Below are 22,908 nucleotides of genomic sequence, written 5' to 3' on the forward strand. Positions count from 1 at the left end.
CCTTTCCCATCACATCAACTTGGTGTAAACACCAACAGCTGCCCAGTGGGCTCCAAGGCACAAAGAAGCTGCAAAGCGGAAACGTCTTCACAGTGGGCGGCCAGCGCCTCGGAATCCACACGCAGGGGGAAACTGATGCCCGGCAGCACTTCAAGGGGGTCCAACCTTGGGATCCGCCCCAGGCATGCCGCCCTCCCTCTAGGAACCACGGCAGCGGGTGCGAGAGTACGTGATGATGGCTGGGACTCATCACTGGACAGATGCCACACTCCTCCACGGCTGAGCTGTGGGTTCTGAAAGGACCTCGTGGGCCCCGCGGGCTCTTCCAGTTCCAGTCCGTCTGCCTGCTTAAAGATGCACGTATGTGCGCGCCTGCAGGGCGAGCCCACACCGGTGTACCTGGGGCCACGGCTGTACGCGCATTTATTTCAAGAGCACTGGAGGGTATGCCAACGTGTTTCTGAGTGGCGCTCAGTTGTTGATTTAAATCAGGCGGGCAGACAGTCGGGGCCAGAGAGAAGCGCCCACGCAGCGGCTCTGAATAAACTGGCAATATTTAAGAACTGGGCGATTTCGCAGGAGATCCGGATTTCCAGCTCTTCTTAAACACCAGTCCACCCACATCTGCCGAACTCCTGTACTCCGGGCAGTAAGAGGTGTCCAGAGCTGGGGAGCCACCGTTCCTTGTGATGGAGGAAACGCATTCTCCAGTTTGCCACACGCCTCCGCCCGGACACTAGGGTGCCCCATGGGTTGCTGCTCGCCCCCCAGTCTGCTTGATACATGTGCGCCCCTGCTCCGTGACTCAGGGCCTCTCTCATTCTTCCAGGGTTGTTTTGCCTACCTGGCATCTAAGTGCCCAGCCCCTGATTTATTTCATATACCTTGTAGCGGTGCGTCTGGGCTCTCCTAACCTCTTCTTCCCCACACCGCTCAGCGCTGCAGAGGCGGCATTTCCTCCGCTCTCAACCTGCTCCACTTAGGACCGAGTCTCCGGAGAGGAAAGCCTGTAACTTTCCCTGTCTCTGCCCCGTCATCAGCCCCGCGGCTGCTTTTCAACACCGTACTCAAAGCAGGCCATCCAACCAGCTTCAGACCGGTCCCCAAGGCAGCCAATGGCAGGAAGGCCATCCTCAGACCAGCAAGAAACCAGCAGACACAGATAAACTAATTACCATGCTAGGAAAATAAAGATAAAACCCCAAGAGAACCTACCTGTGACATGACTTAGGGAAACACTGACTGAAAAGAGTCTTGATCAAGTGGCCGTATGTGCTTACAGACGGCCTCCAATCCTCACCTGAACTTCCTCCGTCCGGGTAGAATCGTTTGCCAGCAGGGGCTCTCCGGTGGGAGCTTGAATGGTGACAGATTTTTCTGACCCTCTGCCATCTTTATTCCGGGGTGACTTGTGTCTCTCTCGGTTTCTCTCCCTGAAAAAACAAAAATGACTGGTCAGCAGCTAGCGCGCTTATATCTACCACATGAATCACCTCTCATCCAAACATATTACGGATTTGATTTTGACCTTAGGAAAATTCTACACGTACACGGAGCCACTACTCACCCAAGCCACCCCCTGCAAGAATAAGCTCATTTTTATTCCCTACTTAGTACTTTTTTCTTGCCATTTGAAGACCCTAAAGAAAGACTGTCACTCCACCCTCAATAGTGGAGTTGAAAATATACTTTTTGGGGCACCTGGGAGCTCAGCCGGTTGAGTATCTAACTTCAGCTCAGGTCATGATCTCGCAGTTTGTGAGTTCGAGCCCCTTGTCAGGCTCTGTGCTGACAGCTCAGAGCCTGAAGCCTGCTTCAGATTTTGTGTCTCCCTCTCTCTCTGCCCTTCCTCAGCTTGTGCGCTCTCTCTCTCTCAAAAATAAACATTAAAAAAAATTTAATATTTTTTAAAAAAGAAAAGAAAATATCACACTCTTTCAAAGCCTAAAATTGTGAATTTGAGAACTTCTGTAGCTGAGGCCCGTTTTACTCTAAAACTGCTGACGTGACTTGTTGCTTACAATCTGCCTAAATTTATTCTCTAGGACTTTCTTGTGGGGACAATACTACAAAATGTTTACACTTTGGTCTATCCAAAAAAATCTGGGGCACACTGTCACCCTATACCTTTGCATGAGATGAGAAGAAAGGAAATTCGAACCCAGCACGAAGAAGCACTTACGTCTCATTCCTACAAATTCACACTGAAAGTCATTCTCGTAGGCTCTGGTTGAATCTGAAGGCGCCCAGAGGAACCAAGAGCCAGGACAAATGACACCAGGGGGATGCAACTGTCTGTGTGTGTATGGTGAGGCCTCCTACGGAAAACAGGCTGCTGCCTCATTTTACCCCAGATGCACCTCCTGGGTGGTTTCTTCCAGGGCAACTGTGAGATTTCAGTTTCAGTGTTGAAATTACAACAGGGATCAGCCACCGTGTGAAGCTCAGTGTGGTCACAACCCGGCATTAACCACCTGTGGAAACTGGGACTCCCGCCCCCATCTGTGAACAGTCCGACCAGGAGACCCTCGCCCCGCCCCCTGCAAAGGAGCCCCTCGGGGGCCAAAAGTAAGCTCCCTCAACCTCCTGTCTATAGGGCCGCCTTGACATCAGTCCTCCCTCAAATACCTGTTCTCATTCCTGAGGCTCCCCAGGCAGGACAGAGCACACACAGACTCCGGGGACAACAGTCAGATCCCAGGTCTGCCCCTATTTGGTGTGTGACCTTGTACAAATTATTTAACTTCTGAAAACCTCAGTTACCTCATCTGTGAAATGGGGATAATAATACCACACAGATAATGGATGCAGAGCTCCGTACCAGGGCCTCGGAGAGGGAGATGTAAAAGGAGCCATTAACACAGAACCCAAGCCCTTTCCCTCCACAGCTGTCCTGTTAACCTACTATTTACCAAACACAATCACATGCACACTTACTGTGGGCCAACGCCTACCTTATCAGTACTGCCCTAGGATAAGCTTTGGTTATTTCCTTCAAAGAGCTCAGTGGGGCTTTCTTGGTCTCAGAAATTCTCAGGGACAGTATCTCCAATTTTTAGAGTGTAACTTACCATCCCAATCTATTGCTAAATTAGAGTCTAGAAATACATGTATTCTGGCCAACTTGGGTGTTTTATTTTAACCAGGTAACGAGGGGAACAGCAGAGAATCTGTTTACCTAGACATCTATCAATGCCAACGATTCACTCCCACTGCAATTTAGAGAGCACTTTACTGTGTGCTTTAATTTCATTCGATCCTAACACTAAGTATATGAGGCTGGTAGTCTTGCCACATTTTACAGATGAGGGAACGGAGGTTCACAGAGGTTCTGACTTCCCAGTCATAGTCAGTGGTGGAGCAGAATGTGAACCCAGGTCTGCTCCCACCATGGCAATTCACACCCGCTATGCTGCGCTGATCTGAAGGTCTGGTAGCATGAATATGCCTAATGCTCAGCCGGACCCCCTCTACTGGATGATCTACCGGGGCCATGAAATCCGGCCGTGGAGCACAAATGCGCTGTGAACTTGGCTAGCACAAGGCAACGGGTCTGACACTCTGGGCAGCCAAAGACAATCGCTTCAAAAGGACCCCGTGTGAGGACAATAAACAATTTGGGAGAGGCTTCCCGCGCCTGCGCGGTCTTCATCTGAAGCATTTGGACCAAGTCTAGAACCCGTGCTCCTCTGGGCCTCCATCAGCCGGATCCAGGTTCCATCCTGTGTTTCCACCATCCCCGACCGCTCTCCTGTCCGTCACTCTTTCTGCCGTCCGCCAAGTCACATGCTCCCCTCACCGGTCTGTCTATTCACTAGTCCCAGGGGTCAAATCCTCTGACAGCACAAATTCCGCTGGAAATCAAATTCTTTCACAGAGTGCCAAGTGCTGGGGCCTGAACGCTGCCAAGGCAGAAAGCAAGTGGGTGGCACCCAGGGATGGAAACAGCCTCTCTAGGGCCAGCCAGCAGCCCTTCCCCCAGACCTCCCCCCAGCTGGCTCTTAAAGGGCCCCACAGCACCCAAAGGAGAAGCGACAGCCTGACCACGCCCCTGGTAAACCAGGGAGGTAAACCAGATAGGAGCCTACTGTCTGACAACCCAGGAGCGTTTCTCATCCGCTGGAGCCAGAAGCCCTGACCTAGTGCCCCTCACACCTGAGTGTGCAGAGAAACAGGAATGCTGGCGGGGAGCCCAGAGGAACCTGCCTTTTCCCCCAGCACCCGGGTGATCAGGGTGGACCAGGAAACCTTCCCCAAGGTTCTTCCACCCAAATGCTCCTGGGTCGAGGGTTGTTGGGGGTGACTGCTCAGCAGTCTGGCTGTTTGTGACATGCCTGTATACAACAGGGGCTCAATAGCGGGAGCCGTGAGTGCGATGCTCAGCTGCATGAAGCTGAGGTGTAGTGTGGCTTCTTTATTAAAGGGGTATTGCGTGGATGAGGGAAAAAGCTCAGGCCAGCATGCGTCAGGATGGAGCATCAGCAGCGCCGTGTGCCCGACACCGTGCTGGTCCCTGTTGTTAAGAAGTAACACCTGCCGCACAGGCTTTTACGAAAATCACCGGCTGTGCGTTACTGCTCCAGGAGGGTGTCTGAGCCAGTCCTGCAGGGAATGCTGTGCAGGGTGCAGGGCTCTGAGCCACAGGACGGCTGCCTCTCCAGCAGGTGTCCACATGTTCTTCTCTCTAGCTCCAAATGCTGTGTCAAGGGCACTCTGGGAGAGGGCTCCCCGGTGCTTGTGGGACCGAAGGGTGGAAACAGGAGAGTGGGGCAGGGAGGGCGGGTAAGGCCACCAGACCACAAGGGGGCTGTGACCAAGCCAGGCACACGAGGGGCGTCTCTGGCTCTGCCTCCGTGATACGGATCACCGGGGGGCTGGGCAGCTGTATTGGCAGCAGGAGCCTGTCCCTTTACCCGGGTCGGTCCCTGTGAAGCATGTGCCCAGCAGAGTCCGGTCAGCATATCTGTTCTGCATGTGCAGGCAAGAGGGTGGAAGAGCCAGCGAAGGCACGCAGGACGCCCCAGCACACTGTACCTGCAGGGGTGTGTGTGTGTGTGTGCGTGCGTGTGTGTGTGTGTGCGCGTGCGCAAACGCACCTACCTAGGCTATTCTGGAGCCGAGCCCTTGGGGGGCGGCTGTAAAACGCCCTTGCTCCAGCCACAACCCCCAGCGATTCCCATTCCATTCCCACGACAGCCAGCATTTCCTGGGAAGACTATTTAGCTCTCTGTGTGTTGTTTGCCCATTTCTATTTGGGGAAAGCCGGCCTCGCCATTCAGTTACTCCTCCCTTTCCTTCTCTACCACCACCCAGCACCTGCCCTTTCTCTGCCGACCGCGGGGCAGGCTGGCTGCTTCCGTCTGGCACAGACGCGGGTGGGAGGGCCGGGCACAGGGCAAACTGACTCTCGGGCCGCCCGGGAACAAAAGTGGCAATTCCATCACTGCTCAGGCAGCCCTTTTCTGGACAATGCATTTCAGCACAGGAGTCACATGAGTGACCCCGCGTTCCCCCTACCAGTTACTTGTGCCGCTCGCTGGCTCTCCACCCAGCACAGCCCAGTGAGGGGAACGCCTGGGCTCCCAAAGCACCAACAGGTCAGGCCTGAAACCTGCCAAGGGCACCTGCTAATAACCTTGTAACATCAAATAACACTGCCTCTCTGCACCCCGGTTTTATCATCTGCTGAATGGGGGCCCCCTGCCTCCCAAGGCTCTAGGACTGCTATGAGGAAGGGGGACAGTGGCTGAGGGTACTAGCAGGCACCCGCTGAGGGCTCATTAGCATCACTAATTTACAGCTGTTGGGAGCTGAGGCTCTGAACTCAAAAGGTAAGGCAAGGTCAGCTGAGGTCCGCACCATTTTCCCAGCAAGTTAACTGGACACCCCCTGGAGAAAGGAAACATCACAAAACCAGACCACTGACCTGTTTGTTAGAAAGGAGTCACTTGTCATCTGTTTGGAGCCCAGCCAGTCTCCCAGAGATGATCATCGAGTCACTGGGCATATCAAGTTCGGTACGCTTCATTATTCCGGAGTTAGGTGCCTACTAAAATGACCAAAAGGCAAGGTCCCTCCCCTTTCCTACTTTTCCATGCAAATTCCTGACAAATCCCTGAACAGAGCAGCCTTCGCAGGCGACACAGCACCCTTGACTGGGTCTCAGGCCTGCTTATGCACCGGTGAGGGGTGTTATTACCATGTAACATTCTTTACACCTGGGCAAAGAACTCCCTGGCATCCATCTTTCACAGAGTATAGGTTCAGTCCCATCGTCAGTTACTAAGCCCTACAGGGCTCTCAGAGAGTGCACCGCAGGGTGCCTGGGTGGCTCAGTCGGTTAAGCGTCTGACTTCGGTTCAGGTTATGATCTCACGGATCGTGGGTTCAAGCCCGGTGTTGGGCTCTGTACTGACAGCCAATTCAGAGCCTGGAGGCTGCTGCTTCAGATTCTGTATTTCCCTCTCTCTCTGACCCTCCCCTGCTCACACTCTCTCTCTCTCTCTCTCTCCTAGAAATAAAAAACATTAAAATAAATAAATAAATAAATAAAATGTTAAAAAAGAGAGAGAGAGAGAGAGAGCGCACCACATGTGGGTGCTGTTTGTTCCCATGGAATCTCTAAAGGCCATCCCTTCACCCAGCGCTTTTCTGAGCATTCAGGAACATTCCTTGATTGTTTATTAAAGTCTCAGCTTGTCCTATCATGCACCAAGTACCTTCCACATGGGTCCAAGAAGGAGCTAAGAGTTCCGTAGGCTGTTTTAATCGAAGGTTATCGCCTCTTGAAGTCAACACGAGGGCACTGCTGTATCGATTTCTGGGGGCCCCGAAAGGCCGGAGAAAACAGTGGAGAACAGCCTGGGGGCTGAGGTGTGACCATCGGGACGCAGCGCAGGCAGGGGAGGCCAGAGATAGCTCCTGCTCAGAACACCGGGATGCGTCCTCCTGAGTTGTCTCCAAGCACCAAGGGCACCCCAAATTCCTACTTCTTTCACCACCAAGTAGAACGGGGAAGCTTGGTGCACTGACAAGGGACGGCTTTCTCGGGTCAGAGCCAAAGATCTGATGTTTCAAAACAGCTGTTTCCGGCCTTTTAGAACCCATCTGGCACATGGGCCCAGCGGTTGAAATTTGCGGTGAATCTCTCATTACCAGAGGGTTTCTGACTTTCTCGGGATCGGGGCTCTGCTGCGGGGACCTGAGGCCTCACTCAGCAAGCTTCTGTTCCACCTGCCTCCAGAAATCACCCAGGGTCTGGGGCAAGCTCCTTCACATCCCTGCCCCACATTTTTAGGCTTATAAGTCCAATACATGAGCATTTAGAAAATAATGGAGGTTAAAAAAAACAAACACCAAAATCTTAATAACCTTATATTCAGAAACAATATGAGCATCATGAATAATGTTACGATTCATCTTAAGAATATAGAACTACTGTAACGCACAAAGTTCTGCCTCCTTTTATTTTTTTTATCACATGGAGTCATAAACGTGATCTCGTGTCATTAAACAATCTTTGGAAATTTTTGTTTCATCTTCTTTCATTCCATTCATATTCTTAATTACAAAACACACCCTTGGGGAAGACTGAATGGGGGCAGAAAGATAAAGCGTACACAGAACTCCCATCCGTCACCATCTTGCGTCTGGACCCTTTCCTGTGGGTGACCACGGCTGCCGGCGCCTTAGAGAATGTCCTTCCAGACCCCCCCCCCCCCACTGCCTGTGTGAATCCAGACGGGCTCCCAATAAATAAGTCAATTAGATGCATCTTATTGCTGCTTCACAAAACAAAGTCCTGCTCTACATTCAGCTGCTTGCATGAGGAACTGCTTGGTCAGGGAAACACTACCCCAACCAATGTTCCCAGGCCACACTGGGCTGTAACCACAGCTGGACCTCTGGGCTGTGGCCAGCTGGGACCTTTGAATGTAATGCTGACAGGCCCAGGCCATTAAGAGCATTAATACAATCACTGGATAATGACCTCCTATCATGTGCTGTGTTAAATGCTTTACACGCGCAATCTAATTCAATCCTCTCAAAAGCCCTGTAAGGAGGGGATTGCTGTACCCACTTCACGGGTGAGGAGTAAGAGGCAGCACTAGGCACTACAACTTTACCAACTGTATTCTTTTTTTTTAATGTTTTATTTATTTCTAGCAGAGAGAGAGAGACAGCGTGAGCAGGGGAAGGTCAGAGAGAGAGGGAGACACAGACTCTGAAACAGGCTCCAGGCTCTGAGCTGGCAGTCAGCACAGAGCCCGACGCGGGAATCGAACCCACGATCTGCGAGATCATGACCTGAGCGAAAGTCGGACGCTTAACTGACTAAGCCACCCGGGCGCCCCAACCAACTGTATTCTTAACCAGTTAAAGTGGCCCCTTCATTCATTCATTCCCTTGTTCCTTTACTCACCAAACAGTCTGCAGGTCTGTAACACAGCAGGCTCTGCAAATGCCAGCGCGGACGTGCGCTTTGCCCAGAGGAAGGCCACGGGGCCCCATCACCCCGGAAGGCAGTTTTCATAACCCAGGCATGTTCACTGGGAAAACCAGTCATAGAGAAATATGGCACCGGGCCAATCCCACCACCTAGTGTATTAACCTCACAGCGACTGCCTAATGGACAATGAGTCAGCAGCTTTAGGGAAAAAGCAACAAATTGACACTTTTTTTTTTTTTTTTGAACTTTCATTTGCATTCTCCGTAAAGCTTTGGGAGAACGGTCCCCTATGAGAAGCACTTAGAAATGAAAAACATTTCCACTGCAGGGAGAAAACTTTAATTTAAAATCAATTGTGAAAAATCAAGGTCATCGACTGTAATGGCAGCTATAAAATATAAACTGGCGGTTTAGTCACCCCCAAGACATGTTAAGTGCTCTTAACGTCCAGCTTCTCACATACTGCAGACTGAAGGGACCTCCAGCCACCAGCAGCGCTGCGAGCTGGCTTTACCATTTGAGAAGTGACTCTCGAGACCGGACCCACGTGCCGGTTTCCCCAAAAGGAAACGTGGAACAGCCAGAGCTTACATACCCTTGTCTGTGAGACTTTTTCGAATGACTTGAATAGTAAGAATATCCAGAGTATGTGGACTCGGTATCCATAGCAGTGGGGAGCTTGCGCTTGATGAGGGAGCAGGCAGTGTCTCTCCGTAGAGGCAGAGAATTTCACCTACTAGACTCCTAACACTGCACAGCGTCTGGAAATCCAGGAGCCGCTCTTCAACGGGAACAAAGTCTGGGAAAAGTGGAAAGAGGGGGGGGGAACAAAAGAGATCTACTTTCAAAGGCAACCCAAAGACCGTGGAAGAGAAATGACAGCAGGCATCTCCTCTGGGGTCTCTGTTATGGAACGGGTGTGCAAGGAAGAAGTGTCTGCACGTTGAATGCACCACTCACGCAGTGACAAGCTTCCCCGGGGATCCGGGAGGCAGACGGGGAGGTGCTGAGCAGGCCAACCCCCTACACCATGGCAGCGGGCAAACCAGAGAGGGGACAGGCCTGGCCCTTGGCCGTTTCTTGGACACAGCCTAGACAGTGCCCAGCCACCCACGGCCACTTTGCTGGTTGCACAAACAATACACAGGGAAGCAGCTTTTAAGGGATTTTGCTCACAGTTTCTGAAAGCTGAGGAAGGGGAGGGGAGAGGAGGGGAGGGAAGGGAAGGAAGGAAGGCAAAGAGGAAAGGAAAGGAAAGGAAAGGGAAGGGAGGAGAGGGGAGGGGAGGGGAGGGGAGGGGAGAAGAGAAGAGAAGAGAAAGAAGAAAGCAAGCAAGAAACAAAGAGTAATGCCTCTTTAACCCAGGAATCCAAACACCTGAGACTTTATCTTAGGAACTAATTTTTTTTTTCAAGAAAAACTATTAGCACGTTGTTTATAAGAGTAGAAAGTGGGAAATAATCTAAATGCCCTCAAAATAGAGGAATGAGTAAGGAAAACATGATTCAGCCACCCAAATAAATATCATAGAACTGTTTAAAATAATTACGAAAAATGGAAAGTTTTACAATATAATGGTAAATTTAAAAGGCAGACTACAGGGGCGCCTGGGGGGCTCAGTTGGTTAAGCGTCTGACTTCAGCTTAGCTCATGATCTCGAGGTTTGGGAGTTTGAGCCCCACGTTGGGCTCTGTGCTGACAGCTCCGAGCCTGGAGCCTGTTTCAGATTCTGTCTCTCTCTCTCTCTACTCTTCCCCTGATCACACTCTTTCTTCTCTCAAAAATAAATAAATGTAAAAAAAGTTTTTAAATAAAAAATAAGATAAAAGGCAGACTACAAGATTGTAGATACATCCTAAATCTGTGTTACAGTTATAATCACAGAAAAGGCTTCTGTAAACACGATTAAGAGGGAACATCAGAAAATGGAAGTACGTGATTTATTTATTGCAGGCTCTAGGCGTTTCCCCACATTTTCATTAGATACTGCTTTGCAATAAACATAAATTGGAAACATTTCCAAGTATACTCCTGAGCCCCACATGCTCAACCTTGACTCCCAGAAGCCGGAGAACCACAAGTCTGCTGGCCCTGCATCCCTCACCCTGGAGCCTGTCTCTGACAATTCAGGGCCCCTCTTCCAGGGCCCCCAGAGCTGAAAGGGCAAACAAAGCCAGTGAGATAAGTGGAGAAAACAAAGGAGCTACAAATGCCAAGGCCCTCCCCGCCCCCCATAACCCCCCACAAACAACCTGCAAGTCCTCACACACCCACCCAGCTCTCAGCCTTAAACACCCCTTAGGATGCATTTGCTCTAAGTGAGGCACATTCGCTTCCAGGGGCTGTGACCCTGGGCCAGCACCCCCTTGGCCTGCGTGTCCTGACTCATCACTTCATTTCTCCTCTGCCGCCAAGAGCCCAAGGCGAGCAGTGGGGAGACATGGGTTCTAGCCGGGGTTCTTCACTGCCTGGGAGAACCTGGGAGGAGCCACTTGCCTTGAAAGTCAGCCTCAGTTTCCTCATCTGTCAAACTGGGGTCAATCAACCGGCCACTGTCCTCATGGGGGCGATCTGGAAAACGTAAACAGACACAGTGTCGGGAGCTGGGTCTCAATCCCAGGCTTTACTACCCGATTGGTTATGTAACCCCTCAAGAGCTGCACAGTAAATGTGAAAAACAGGGCAGGGAGCCTGGATGGCTCAGTCGGTTAAGCTACTGACTTCAGCTCAGGTCACGATCTAGCGGTTCATGGGTTTGAGCCCCTGACATCAGGGGCTCCGTGCTGGTGGTGCGGTACCTGCTTGGGATTCTCTCTGCCCTTGGCCCCACTTGCACACCCTCTCTCCCAAAGCAAATAAATAAACTTAAAGAAAAAATGTGCTGTGAGAAGCCAGGAAGCTACGGCTGTGAACGGGGCCAGCAGCGGCTGCAGACGCAGCAGGTAAGTGACGGTCGTGCCCACCAGTGCTCCTGTCCAGGTGCTGAAAGCCGCAAACTGCAAGTTCAGGTTCTCGCAGCAGGAGAAACACTTGGCCGGGAGCAGGCCAGAGCTGGTGCCCACTGCCCGCCCCCCACCCCCACGGCAGCCCGCCCACAGTCAGACAGCACGGGGCTGGCATCTCAGCCCCAGGCTTGCTAACCGGTGGTGCGCCAGAGCAAGGCAGTTTCCCACCCGTAAAATGCAGATGAGGCCGCCCCATCTGTGAGCTGACTGGGAAGCGGACACATGAAAACAAACGGTGGCATTTTCCTAGAGCGTTAGTTTCACTCTTGGACCATCTCCGCTTTCTCAGACGACTTCAAGAGCCCATTCATCCTTCTTTCTCCCTCCTCTGCCCCCTACTTGTATTCGCCCAATCTCAGTGACTTCCAGCACCTTCCATTCCCACCTCCTTTCTGCTCTGGGCTTTGCTGCTGCTGCTTCTGCTCTGTACCCAGGGGACACCTAGATCAGGAGCTGAGCCAGGGTCCCCAGGCGGGCCCAGAACGTGCCTCTTTCCCTGAAGATCCTCCTTCCGGCCGGGCTCTCACATCACCCCCTTTCCATCCCCACTTCCAGTTAATTCCGGCTAAAGGCTGCCAGCCTCTCTCAGAGGCAGGTGACCCAGGCCCTGGGCTGGTCCCATTCTGGCTTCCTAGTTGTGACATCTCTGGGCCACTATTCACCCACCCCTCCCCTCCGCCCATAAAATGAGGCCACTTAACATGCGCTCTTCTTTCAGTTGGTAAGAGCATTAAGGCAGGCTCCCCAGGTAAGGCACATGGTGACCCAGCCTTCGTTCCCTCCCTCTGTGAGAGCACGTCATTCCAAGTCCTCATTAAAACCCCCGGCCACCCATTAGGACAACTCCAGGCATGTCCCTCAGAGGAAATCCTGGGCTCCCGAGGGCCCTCTGGGGACGGGCTTCACCTAACTCTACCAGCACCCTTGACCGGTTCTCCCACGAGTCCTGTCTGGACTCATCAGAAGGGTGGTCTGGGCCTGCTGCCGCGGCCTCCCTCCCCCTCGACTGTCACCCCAACCCTCCTCCCTCGGCGCTCCACTGAACCAGCTCTAAGTGGGCCAGATCCAAAGGTCACAGCCTCGTCCTCCTTTCCCTACACCTTCTGACCCCATTTCTGCATTCATCTACCTCTGCATTTAGCACGCAGCCACAGGGGAACCCCTGGTAAGCACCACGGGGACACAGCGGTGACAACGGCACACGCACACCAGCCCTGGCATGTCGTCCCAGAGCTTTCTGCTGCCTGTCAGCCTCCGATTTGATGACACGGAGGCTACTCTTTCTCCGACACGCCTTCCCTCTTCCCCCATTGAGTTATCCCTTAAGTCTCCAAACTCGCCCTTTCTTCTTCCTCATCCACGGATTTCTTCTCGCTTAAGCTCCTTGGAGTCAGGAGCTATGATCTGCCTACACCAAGATACTCTGAACATAGTAGGTACTCAAAAAATACTGCAAAATGAATCTCCTACTCAGCTACCTCTGGCTCCGCGTGGGGTTATCATCACCTCCATGAGTGCTATCTGCCGTCCTGGGCTATTCTTCCCAGTTTCCTCTGCCAGGGGGGGCGCGGTCACCGGATCGACCCTGTTCATCCAGCCCATCCAGCCCGGTGCCATTTCCGACACTCTTTCCTGTGACTCGCACACATCCTGCTGTCACTAAGTGCTGACGTCTGTCCTCAGGAGCCTCTGTCCCTGTCCTGGCACTCGGCCGCCCGCTGCCCCTGAAGACAGGGGGCCGGTGCGTTACAAAGCCTGCAAGTTTCCCCACAGGATCCAGTCTGCACAGAGCTCGGCTCCTTCTCCTAAGTCGTGCTGTTTCTATTTCGGCTATCTACTCGTGTCCGAGATCTGAGGGAGGATAAAGCACGGGCACAGGAGGCATATGGACAAAATCCAGAGTGGATGCATTAAAGGGCCAATGGAAGAGCTTCCATTATATAGTTAGCAGGGGCACCCGTGGTGGGGAAGCTTATCACTGCAATGATATGTTTACGAGGCAGTTTGCTTATATGCACGAGAAATCAGCAGAATTCCAGTAAGGTCAGAGGGATGCCTTATCTGGAAGATAACAAAGTACCGAAAAGGAATCAGCTTCCTGGGGTAATAAACTGATAGGCTGCTAGGCTGGCCTGAACAGGACAGTCACATAAAGGTACAAATAGAGGGGCACCTGGGTGGCTCCGTCAGTTAAGCGTCAGCTCAGATCATGATCTCACGGTTCATGGGACCGAGGCCTGCATCAGGCTCCACGGTGACAGTGCAGAGCCCTTTTGGGATTCTTGGTCTCCCTCTGTCTCTGCTCCTCCCCCACTTGCAAGTTTGCACACCCTCTCTCCCCCTCTCTCTCAAAATAAACTTTACAAAAAAGGTAAAAGTATGGATCCTGGAATCTAGAACTGTCCCCCTATCATCCTGGCCCTGGAGACAACCCACTCTGCACAGGTGCACCCAGAGTGACCTTTCTATCACAACGTGGATGTCATCTCTCTGCTTGTACCATCCGGTAGTGGCCCACTCCAGGTGGCATAAAACACAAAATCCTTTTTTATCTGGTCTGTGGGCCCTGCCCACCTCCCAGGCTGCACTCTCCTTCTCCAGCTCCAGGCCCGTCAAGGCACCAGGCTCTCTGACTTGGGCTTGGGTCCTGAGCTCACTGCCTGTGAGTTCGAGCCCCCCACTGGGCTCTTTGCTGTCAGCACAGAGCCCGCGTTGGATCCTCTGTCCCCCTCTCTCTGTCTCTCACCTGTTCACGCTCTCTCTCTCAAAAAATAAACATTAAAAAAGTAAATACATACGTTTAAAAATAAACAGATAAATGCTGCTTCTTCCAAGAGGCCCTTCTGGCCCCTTCAGTCTACCTGTGGCCTCTAGAATTGTCCTTTCTGTCAGTTTCCAATCATACGGTGTGCAATTACTCGGAGGACTCAACGTCTGGCTCACGTGGAGACTGTCGGCCCCACGAGGGCAGGGACCACGTCCAGTACTGTCCGGCTGATTCCCAGAATACACCAGGCGCTCAATACAGACGTGCTGAGCATGGGTTTCTGTGGCAGGCCTCGGGCCATGGCAGGCCACGGATCCACTGTGGAAGAAATGCTAGCCACTGTCTAGCTTACGTTCTCAGTTTTACAGAAGAGGCGAAGAGTGCGGAAATGAGCTGTGCAGAGATGAGCTGCGCGGAGATGTCAGAACCACCAGCTTCTTGCTCACACAGCAGTCTCCCTCCAGACTCGCTACGTCAAAATCAGCAGCTGTCTCGTTCAGCGGCTTCCTGTGAGCACCCTGACCACCCTCCCCCCACCCCCCCACCCCCGCCCTCCTCTCTTCACCCCCGTAGGGGTGGGAGCTGGAGGCAGACGCCAGGAGCGGGAGAGGGCGGGTCGAGGCCCATCTCGTGAAGGCCAGGAGGCCACCGTGGGACCAGGTGTGCAGGACACTTCTGACCGCGTCACAGCATCTTAAATTCTGGGATTCCCAGGCAAAAACGTCAGAGGGCCCCCTTCGCCATGCTTGATTAAACACACGTCGAAGGTCAGGGGCCTCACAGAGGAGCTTTCCCTAAAGTCAAGTTCACCCACATAAAATATTACCTGACTACTACTTAGAAGAAAAACACAGCGTTCCGAAAATCATGCGAGGGAAATAATACGTTACGGTAATGACAGTGGTAAACAGAAGTTAACCCTGACGAGAAGGAAATTATAAAAACATCAATGGCTCTGCCTACAGCCATTAAGTAATTAAGGGAACTCCAGTCTAGAGTGTGGAAAGGTATCCTGTGAGGGTACAGAGACACACACTGCATTTAAAGGGCCTTTTGGCTCCTTCTGCAGTGGATGCGTTTCTAAGGGAAAGAAGTTTCTGGTACAACCGTGTTTATGTACACTGTGCATGCTACTTTTTATATACATAGAATGCTAAAGGATTTACTCCATTACTTTTTTTTCAAGCATTTTTTAAGTTTATTTTTGAGACACAGAGTGTGAGCAGGGGAGGTGCAGAGAGAGAGGGAGACACAGAATCCCAATCAGGCTCCAGGCTCTGAGCTGTCAGCACAGAGCCAGACTCAGGGCTCAAACTCACAAACCGTGAGATCATGACCTGAGCCAAAGTCGGACGCTCAACTGACTGAGCCACCCAGGTGTCCCTTTTGATTATTATTTTTATTGTGTTTTGCAGCTGACGTTTTTCTCAAGGTGCCCATTTTCAAGTATACAGCACTCTAGGGGAAAATAATTTTGTTCACATTCAGCTCTTCTTGGATGGAGAAGAAGCAATGAGCACAAGTTAACACTGCCACTGTTCAAATCCTGGCTCTGGTATGGATCAGCTGAACAACCTCAGATCAAGTTACTTAACCTTTCTGTGCCTGTGTCCCTAGCTACAGCAACACAATTATACTTACCTTATAGGCTCGTGGTAGGTATCAAAGGAGAGAGTTCACAGTCATTTAGAACGATGCCTAGCACATGGAAGGCACACATAAGCCTTAGGCATTATTATTTGTGCGTAAAGTAAAATCCCTTCCTTATGAAGGAATACCTTCTTCCTTAGATTTGATTTTATTTTTAAATATTTATTTATTTTTGAGAGAGAGAGAGACAGAGTGTGGGCAGGGGAGGGGCAGAAAGAGAGGGAGACACAGAACCCGAAGCAGACTCCAGGTGGTCAGCACAGAGCCTGACATGGGCTTGAACTCACAAATGGTGAGATCATGACCTGAGCCTCAGTCAGACGCTTAACCATATCTTAATATGGCATAAGCCATCCATATCGCGTGCATTATGCTTTATGTACATTTTTTTGGTTGGTGCTATTCTGCTTTGAACAAATACCATTAACTGTAACTGAGTAATTTAGTGATTTCCATTCTGTTCCTTGGGTCTCCTTTTCCTACTCCCAGGTTGGAAGTGAGTATCAGAGGGACCAGAGAAAACTGCGGGTTCCGCTGGGTTTATCTGACAGGCCTTGGGGCTGTCAGGAAGGGAGGGTGGGAAGAGTATGGCAGAGTCCTGCAAAACACTTTGCTGAACTACTGCTCTCTCAACCACCAAACACCCTCCGGGTCACTGATGGGGGGATCAGAGGGCCCGTGGCATTTGTCACAAACCCAATTGATACGCTCATGACAGCAGACCTCTGATAAATGAATGATCCTGGGCCACTACAGGCAAGCAAAGAAAATGTCAACCTCATTTTACCTGTGTTGCCAAGGATTTCAACTCCCTTTCCTAGAATAACTGCTCCAGTCCTTAGTTACCTGTGGAATACCCCCAGCGGCAGGGTGTGGGTTTTTGAAGAGCTGTGAATGGTTAACACGTCTGTTGTCAAGTGACCCCCTTATCCCCTGCTAGATTTTTAAGCTTCAAAAATGAGATTTGAGGGGCGCCTGGGTGGCTTAGTCGGTTGAGCGTCAGAATTTAGCTGAAGTCATGATCTCGCGGTTCGTGGGTTCAAGCCCCACGTCAGGCTCTGTGCTGACAGCTTGGAGCCTGGAGCCTGCTTCGGATTCTGTGACTCCCTCTCTCTCTGCCCCTCCCTGCTCATGTTCTGTCTCAATCTCTCTCAAAAAAACAAAAAAAAAAAAACCAAAGAAACAAAAAAAAAAAACACTAAAAACATTTTAAAAAAGATTTTACGAGTACCACATCCTAAATCTCATGGTGCCTGGTCCAATGACTGCTGTCCAATAAACGGGATTCAGAAAGACACTAACAGGGACAGCGCCATGTACCTTTCATCAGGCTGCAGGCAAGACCAAATCCATGGGCAGAAACATGATCCAGCCCCAGGTCCACTTAAACCTGTCTTGTCCACCTTCTGGAAAATGGCATAGGACGACACCCACATCACAGGCCCACGTACAGCTAGTCCCGTAACCATAGCTGGATCCTTTACAGAGAGAGAGCATGGCAGTAACAATCTAACAGACTGCAGTTACTTGGGTACTTACCCAACTTAAATGTTGTGGGCCATTTAAGTCATTTGCATGAAATATCTCACTTAATCCTCAGAACAAGAACATGAAGGACATCAGATATTAATGTCATGCTACAGTTAAGGAAAGCTAGGTCATAGGAAGTGAAGGAGCCGGGGCTTGAAGTCTGACAATCTAATATCACGACCTGTGCTCTTAGCTACAGAAAACAGAGAGCAATCCAGGAATTACCAGAGCTGTTTATTTACTCACGGGAGGGCAGGCAACCATCATACATTGTCCCAGGCCACACATAACCCACAAAGAATTTTGCAATTTCAACTCCTGCTCACGGGTTCGGTGTCCCAAGCACTGTAGAGAGTCCGGGAGGAAAGAATCTGAAACAGCTGTAGCTTCAAAGGTAGAAACTGCCTATTAAAGTGCAACGTGATAAGCATCCACGGAACCCAAAAATGCTGAGGTTCTGGGGTAACAAACAGGGTGTCTGTGCGTGTCGGGGGCTGGAGGGGAGCATACCTTCCTCGTTCAACAGCCCTTTATTCTTCAATAGACTCAGGTGACACGGAATTGGAGCCTGGTAAGGAAACTTTCCTTTATGATTCTGTCGCCGTGCTCAAACACACCAGACCATAAAAATCTACTGCCTGGCAAGCAGTCTGTACAAAAATGCTATCTCGAAATTCTCTCCCGTTTTACTTACAAATTAAGTTGCGACCCAATCACACTGCCAGCCATTTCACACTCGATGTTCACTAAGTGCCTTGAGAGACGCCAATGTTTGGGAATGCTAAGTGTGCAGGGATAGGTGAAGAGTGGCGTTCTCTCTGAACTCCAGAATAAAACAGTTTCCTCCCACCAACCAAAGCCCCAGCTAGATCACACGGATTTAATTCAACTCTAAAAACTCTAATTAGTGGTTACATAAAATGACTAATTACTTTTCCCCGGTTTTAGGCAGTTTCTGCCACGTCCCTTAAACAGCCCAGGAGCTGCGTAATCAACCCACCCCCAGGAGGAAGAATGCTAATTAGCATTGTTGATGAGCGACGCAAGCTATAATATTTTCCAGCAACTCTGTGAAATTTATAAACATACCCGTGAAAATGGCCAGATTCTTTACAGCTCGCTGGCTTTGGGCATCAAAGTCTAAAAATACACGGCACTTCCAACCCTGGTCAAAAGGGTTTAACGGAGTGCACGCGCCAGCCACACAATCATCAGGATAAAGCGCTCTGACATCGCCTAACGAGGAGCTCAACGGGCTCAGGACACCTCGTCGCCTGGGCCACGCTGCCCGGTTGGAAGACGCGAAAACGGCGCCCGAGATTTCTCAGCTCCGAGGCTCCGCCGCTCACCTCCCGGCCGCCAGGCCACGGCTCCGCCCCCCGCCTGCCTCCACCCGCGACGCGTTTAAATTTTTATAAAGCCTCTCGCGTCCCTGAGCGCGCTGCTGGGGGCAGTTCAAAGGCTGCCGGAGGAAATGAGGTCCTGCCCGGTGGCGAGAGCGGCCCTGGCGCGGGGAGATTTCCTCCAGCGGGGACAGCTTGGGCAGGGACTCGCCGGACGCCGTCTGCTCCACCCCGGCGTTTTTGAAAGTAAACTCCTACCTGCCTGTTGCGCTCTCCCGGGCGCAACCGGACTCGCCGCCGCCCCCTCCCCCCCCCCATCGCGCCCCCACCCCCACCCCCGGGCCTCCGGGGCCGGCTCAATTTTGTAAGCGGGGTGTGAACACAGGCCGGCTCTGTGCCGGTTCCTGGCCCCGGGCCGACGGTTACTGGGTCGAGCCCTCGGCTGGGTGGGAACCGCGGTGCGCGCCGGGCTCCCCGGGAGCGCAGGGCGGCCCGGCCCTACCCGCCCGCAGGGCCGGTACAGCCGCCCGGAGCCCCGGGAACGCCGGCCACTCCCCGCCCGCCGGCCGGAACGCGCACCCCAAAGTGCGGCCGGGGCAGAGGGAGGCGTCCGAGGCGTGGGGAGGGAGCGCCCAGGGCGGTGGGGCGCGGCGGCGGACGCGGGGCAGGGGCAGGAGGGGCGCACCGCACGGGCTCGGGAGAGGAGGGGGATCGCGGAGGCACGATCGGGGTGCGGTGCGCCGGCCGGGAGCGGGCTCCCGGCCGGAGGCGAGGAGGGCGGGGACCGGGGTCCCAGTCCGGGAGGTAGGGGCGCGGGGGGGGGGGTGGCCCGCGGCGGGGAGAGGCTCCGCGCCCCGGGTCTGCACCCGGCGCCCGGCCTCCCGCCCAACTCACCTCCGCGCCGGCCGGCCGGGCTCCGCGGCCCCGCGCTCTCGGCTCACAGCGGCCCCGGCTCCGCGGCCTGTGCTGGGCTCCCGTAGAGGCAGAGCCCCGCCGCCGCCGCCGCCGCACTGCCGCTTTCCGCTTCCTGTCCCGGCGCCGCCCCGCAGCCCGAGCCCAGCCCTGCGAGCCCGGCGCGGCCGCGAGCCAAGAGCAGCGAGCGCTGCCGGCCCCGCCGCGGGCCCGGCCCACCTGCAGCGGGGGGCGGGGCCGGCCCGCCTCTCGCGGCCCCTCCCTGAGCCCCAGGGGTCGCTCCGCACACAAGTGCACACACACACACGCTCATTCATACATCGTTAACGCGTGTGCCCGGATCGACCCCACCCTGCACCCCAACATACTTGCACCCTCGAACGCGCGCGCGCACACACAAACACATTCACAATCGTGCACAAAATCCAAGCCTGTTTGTCCTCACCAGGGCCCCGCAGACATTCATACAAAGCAGGGACTGACACCCCCCCACACACACGTACACACTCCTGTACGCATATCCCGAGTCCAAATATCCATACAGACCCACACCTCAACCAGTGCACATTACTCACACTTAAACTTACATGTAGCCCAGGAAATGAGCCCACAGATAACCATCCACACCCAGACCCCCACGGCCAACCCTCTCCCTTCTCTAACAGAGCAGTTACTGCTCCCCACCCCCACCCCAGCCAGTTTTCTGGAAACTGCTGGAAAAACACACCTCTGAAGGCAGACAGCCCCCGGGTGGCAGGACGGGGGCGGGGGGGGGGGGGGGGGGGGTCGGCTACCATTCAACCACTTGGGCGTCCCATCTCTGAGTCCGTTTCCCTGTCCAGAAAGTGAGAGGATGCGAATGCCAACCTTGTCTTGCGGCGCGAGGCGAGGACTATGGAAAGTGGCTGGTGCCCAGGCAGGCGCTGAACAGTCCTCGACTGTTGATATGAATATTTGCATTCTTACTGAGCTGTCTCGTGTGGGCAGGGCTGAGCATCCCTGCGGAGAGTCTGCACCGGCTGGAACCCAAGTTCTCCAGTAGAGGCATGTCTGATGAGGTACTGTGGGCAGTTGGTGTGGGGAAACACACACCCACTGAGCTAGCCTCGGGTGGGGAACTTCAGCCCCCACACTGTCCCCTCACCACCTCTCTGCCCCCTTCCTCTCATTCCCATTGCCTCTCCCCCATGCACGTCTTCAGAGGACATCCTCTGCTCAATGTGCTAGCCTTGACCCCCGCCCCCAGCCTGCCACCTCAGGACATCTGCCCACCCCTCACCAACTGTCACCTGCCTCTGGGGGGCAGGTGCTGCTGGCTCAGGTAGCCACCTTCCCAAGGGTGAACCCAGTCATCTATCCACCGTGCTCAGGTGCAGAAATGTAGAGCTTTATAAACACGCGTGTCTTTCATCTTTAAAATGCAGACTCTTCAAAGTTTCAGCAGGACAGAGATTTCCATTCCTAGTTCTGAGGCTCCTGGGTAGCCCCAGGATATCCACACTAAATTTTCCTGGGAAATGAAAGTCACTGTAGTTTATTAAATCTAGCCAACTTTACTATGTGCCTTTGTGGGAAAGGGGGATATCGCAAAATAAACTCTAGTTTAAGATAACAAATTCACATTGAAGTGCCATCCACTCTGTATTTTAATTCAATAATCTCAGATATCCAAGAGGAGAAGGTAAGAGTTGGAAAACTTGTCAGGAGCTGAAGGATGGTCTGTGTAACCTGGAGGCCGCTCTGGCTCCTGTTTTCTATCCTAACACAGGTCAGGCTTATTTAGCTCTTGCCTAAAGTTGAGTCCTCCAGCTTAGCCTGAATGAGCAGTGAAAGTAAAATTGTGAGTTCCATCTGCCACCCCATTGTTTTGATCCTCCATTTGTTCCAAACTCAAGTAGGGGAGTAGGGTACAACATGATGGATGCTCTCAAGACTCACATGATTGTATGTTTCACAGACTCATGTGTATATTTCTCCCTTCCTGACCATTCTCACGGGGTCCCAAAAGCCTAGAATGCTACTCATTAAAAGTCTCCCTCTCTGCCAAGATCCAGCTCAAATGCCACCTTTTACCAAAGCCTTTCCTGGTCCTCATGACCAGGAAACATTCCTCTCCCCTATGTGAATTCACATAGCACTCTGGATTTTTTCACTCACCTTCTCACCTTCTATTGGTTATTTGCATCTCACTCCCTAATAATGTGCAACTACCACGTCTTACCTTTTTTTCCATCAAAGATCTTTCTATATAGTAGTTGCTTAAAAAGAAAAAAGCTTAGCAAATGAATCAGTGACTAGAAAATACCACTTGCCCTTGAGAAGTTTATAATCTTTTTTTAAGTGTTTATTTATTTATGTGGGGAGGAGGAGCAGAGAGAGAGAATACCAAGCAGGCTCTGCACCGTCAGGGCAGAGTCCTTTGTGGGGCTCGGTCTCATGAACTGTGACATTGTGACCTCAGCCAAACCAAGAGTCGGATGCTTAACTGACTGAGGTACCCAGGTGCTCTGAGAAGTTTATAATCTAACCAGGGAACAATCTAATTGAAAAGTTATGACAGTCAACAACAGAAGAGAATACCATACATTAAATGCACCAAAGGCACAATTTTTAAAAGTCCCTCACCCAGCCTCAAGAATTCTGTATACACCCAAGAAACAGTAGTTACATGAGAAAGTCCTCTGATTAACAAAACAGACTGTACAAAGCCCAAGCTTTAAAGTAGGTAGACTTTTTAAGTAGGAGAGTCTCTCATATCCTCACTTAGATACTGTTTATACTTAGTTTACAAACATCTCTGATAAGCTTCATCATCTGATTTTTAAACCCAATGTAGATCAGATACTTATCAGAGGAGAGCAGAGGGTGACCTCAGGAGACCTCAGGGTCTTCGAAGGGGGTCATCGTGAAGCTTGTTTAATTCCCAAACTCCTGCCACTTTGCCAGTTACCTCTCTAGGCACACTGTCACACCACAGAATAATAGTGATTAACCTCTGTTATAAAGGTTAGATGGATATTCTGCATACAGTGCTCTAAGAAGACAGGAAAAACTGTAAAAAATTTTTTTGAATGATTTCGATCCAAAATGTTTGAAACATTACAAAGTACTGATTCTTTAAAGAGATATTTTCTGTAAAAGGCACATAGGTAAAAGCCACATATTATCTAGGTTAATAATGCCAGTGATGAGGTGCTAACATGTGGGTTATTAGTGTCTAAGGAGAGAAGTCACAGGGACCTGCATGGTCAG

General features: G+C 52.0%; 1 protein-coding gene across 1 annotated transcript in view; it reads right to left on the bottom strand.

Annotated features, from left to right (window-relative positions):
• The window catches only part of VANGL1 (VANGL planar cell polarity protein 1), a 51,521-nt gene extending 31,781 nt beyond the window's left edge, over positions 1–19,740 (bottom strand). Inside the window, exons 1-3 of the mRNA XM_039242758.1 lie at positions 19,639–19,740; positions 9,045–9,248; positions 1,301–1,433 (exon numbers count right to left, since the gene is read on the bottom strand). Of these exons, the coding sequence (XP_039098689.1) occupies positions 1,301–1,433; positions 9,045–9,115 (204 nt within the window). The 5' untranslated portion in view covers positions 9,116–9,248; positions 19,639–19,740. The remainder of the gene's footprint in view (positions 1–1,300; positions 1,434–9,044; positions 9,249–19,638) is intronic.
• Positions 19,741–22,908: the final 3,168 nt, after the last annotated feature.

This window comes from Hyaena hyaena, unplaced genomic scaffold, assembly GCF_003009895.1.
Source record: "Hyaena hyaena isolate Hyena2069 unplaced genomic scaffold, ASM300989v1 scaffold_217, whole genome shotgun sequence".
NCBI lineage: Eukaryota > Metazoa > Chordata > Mammalia > Carnivora > Hyaenidae > Hyaena > Hyaena hyaena.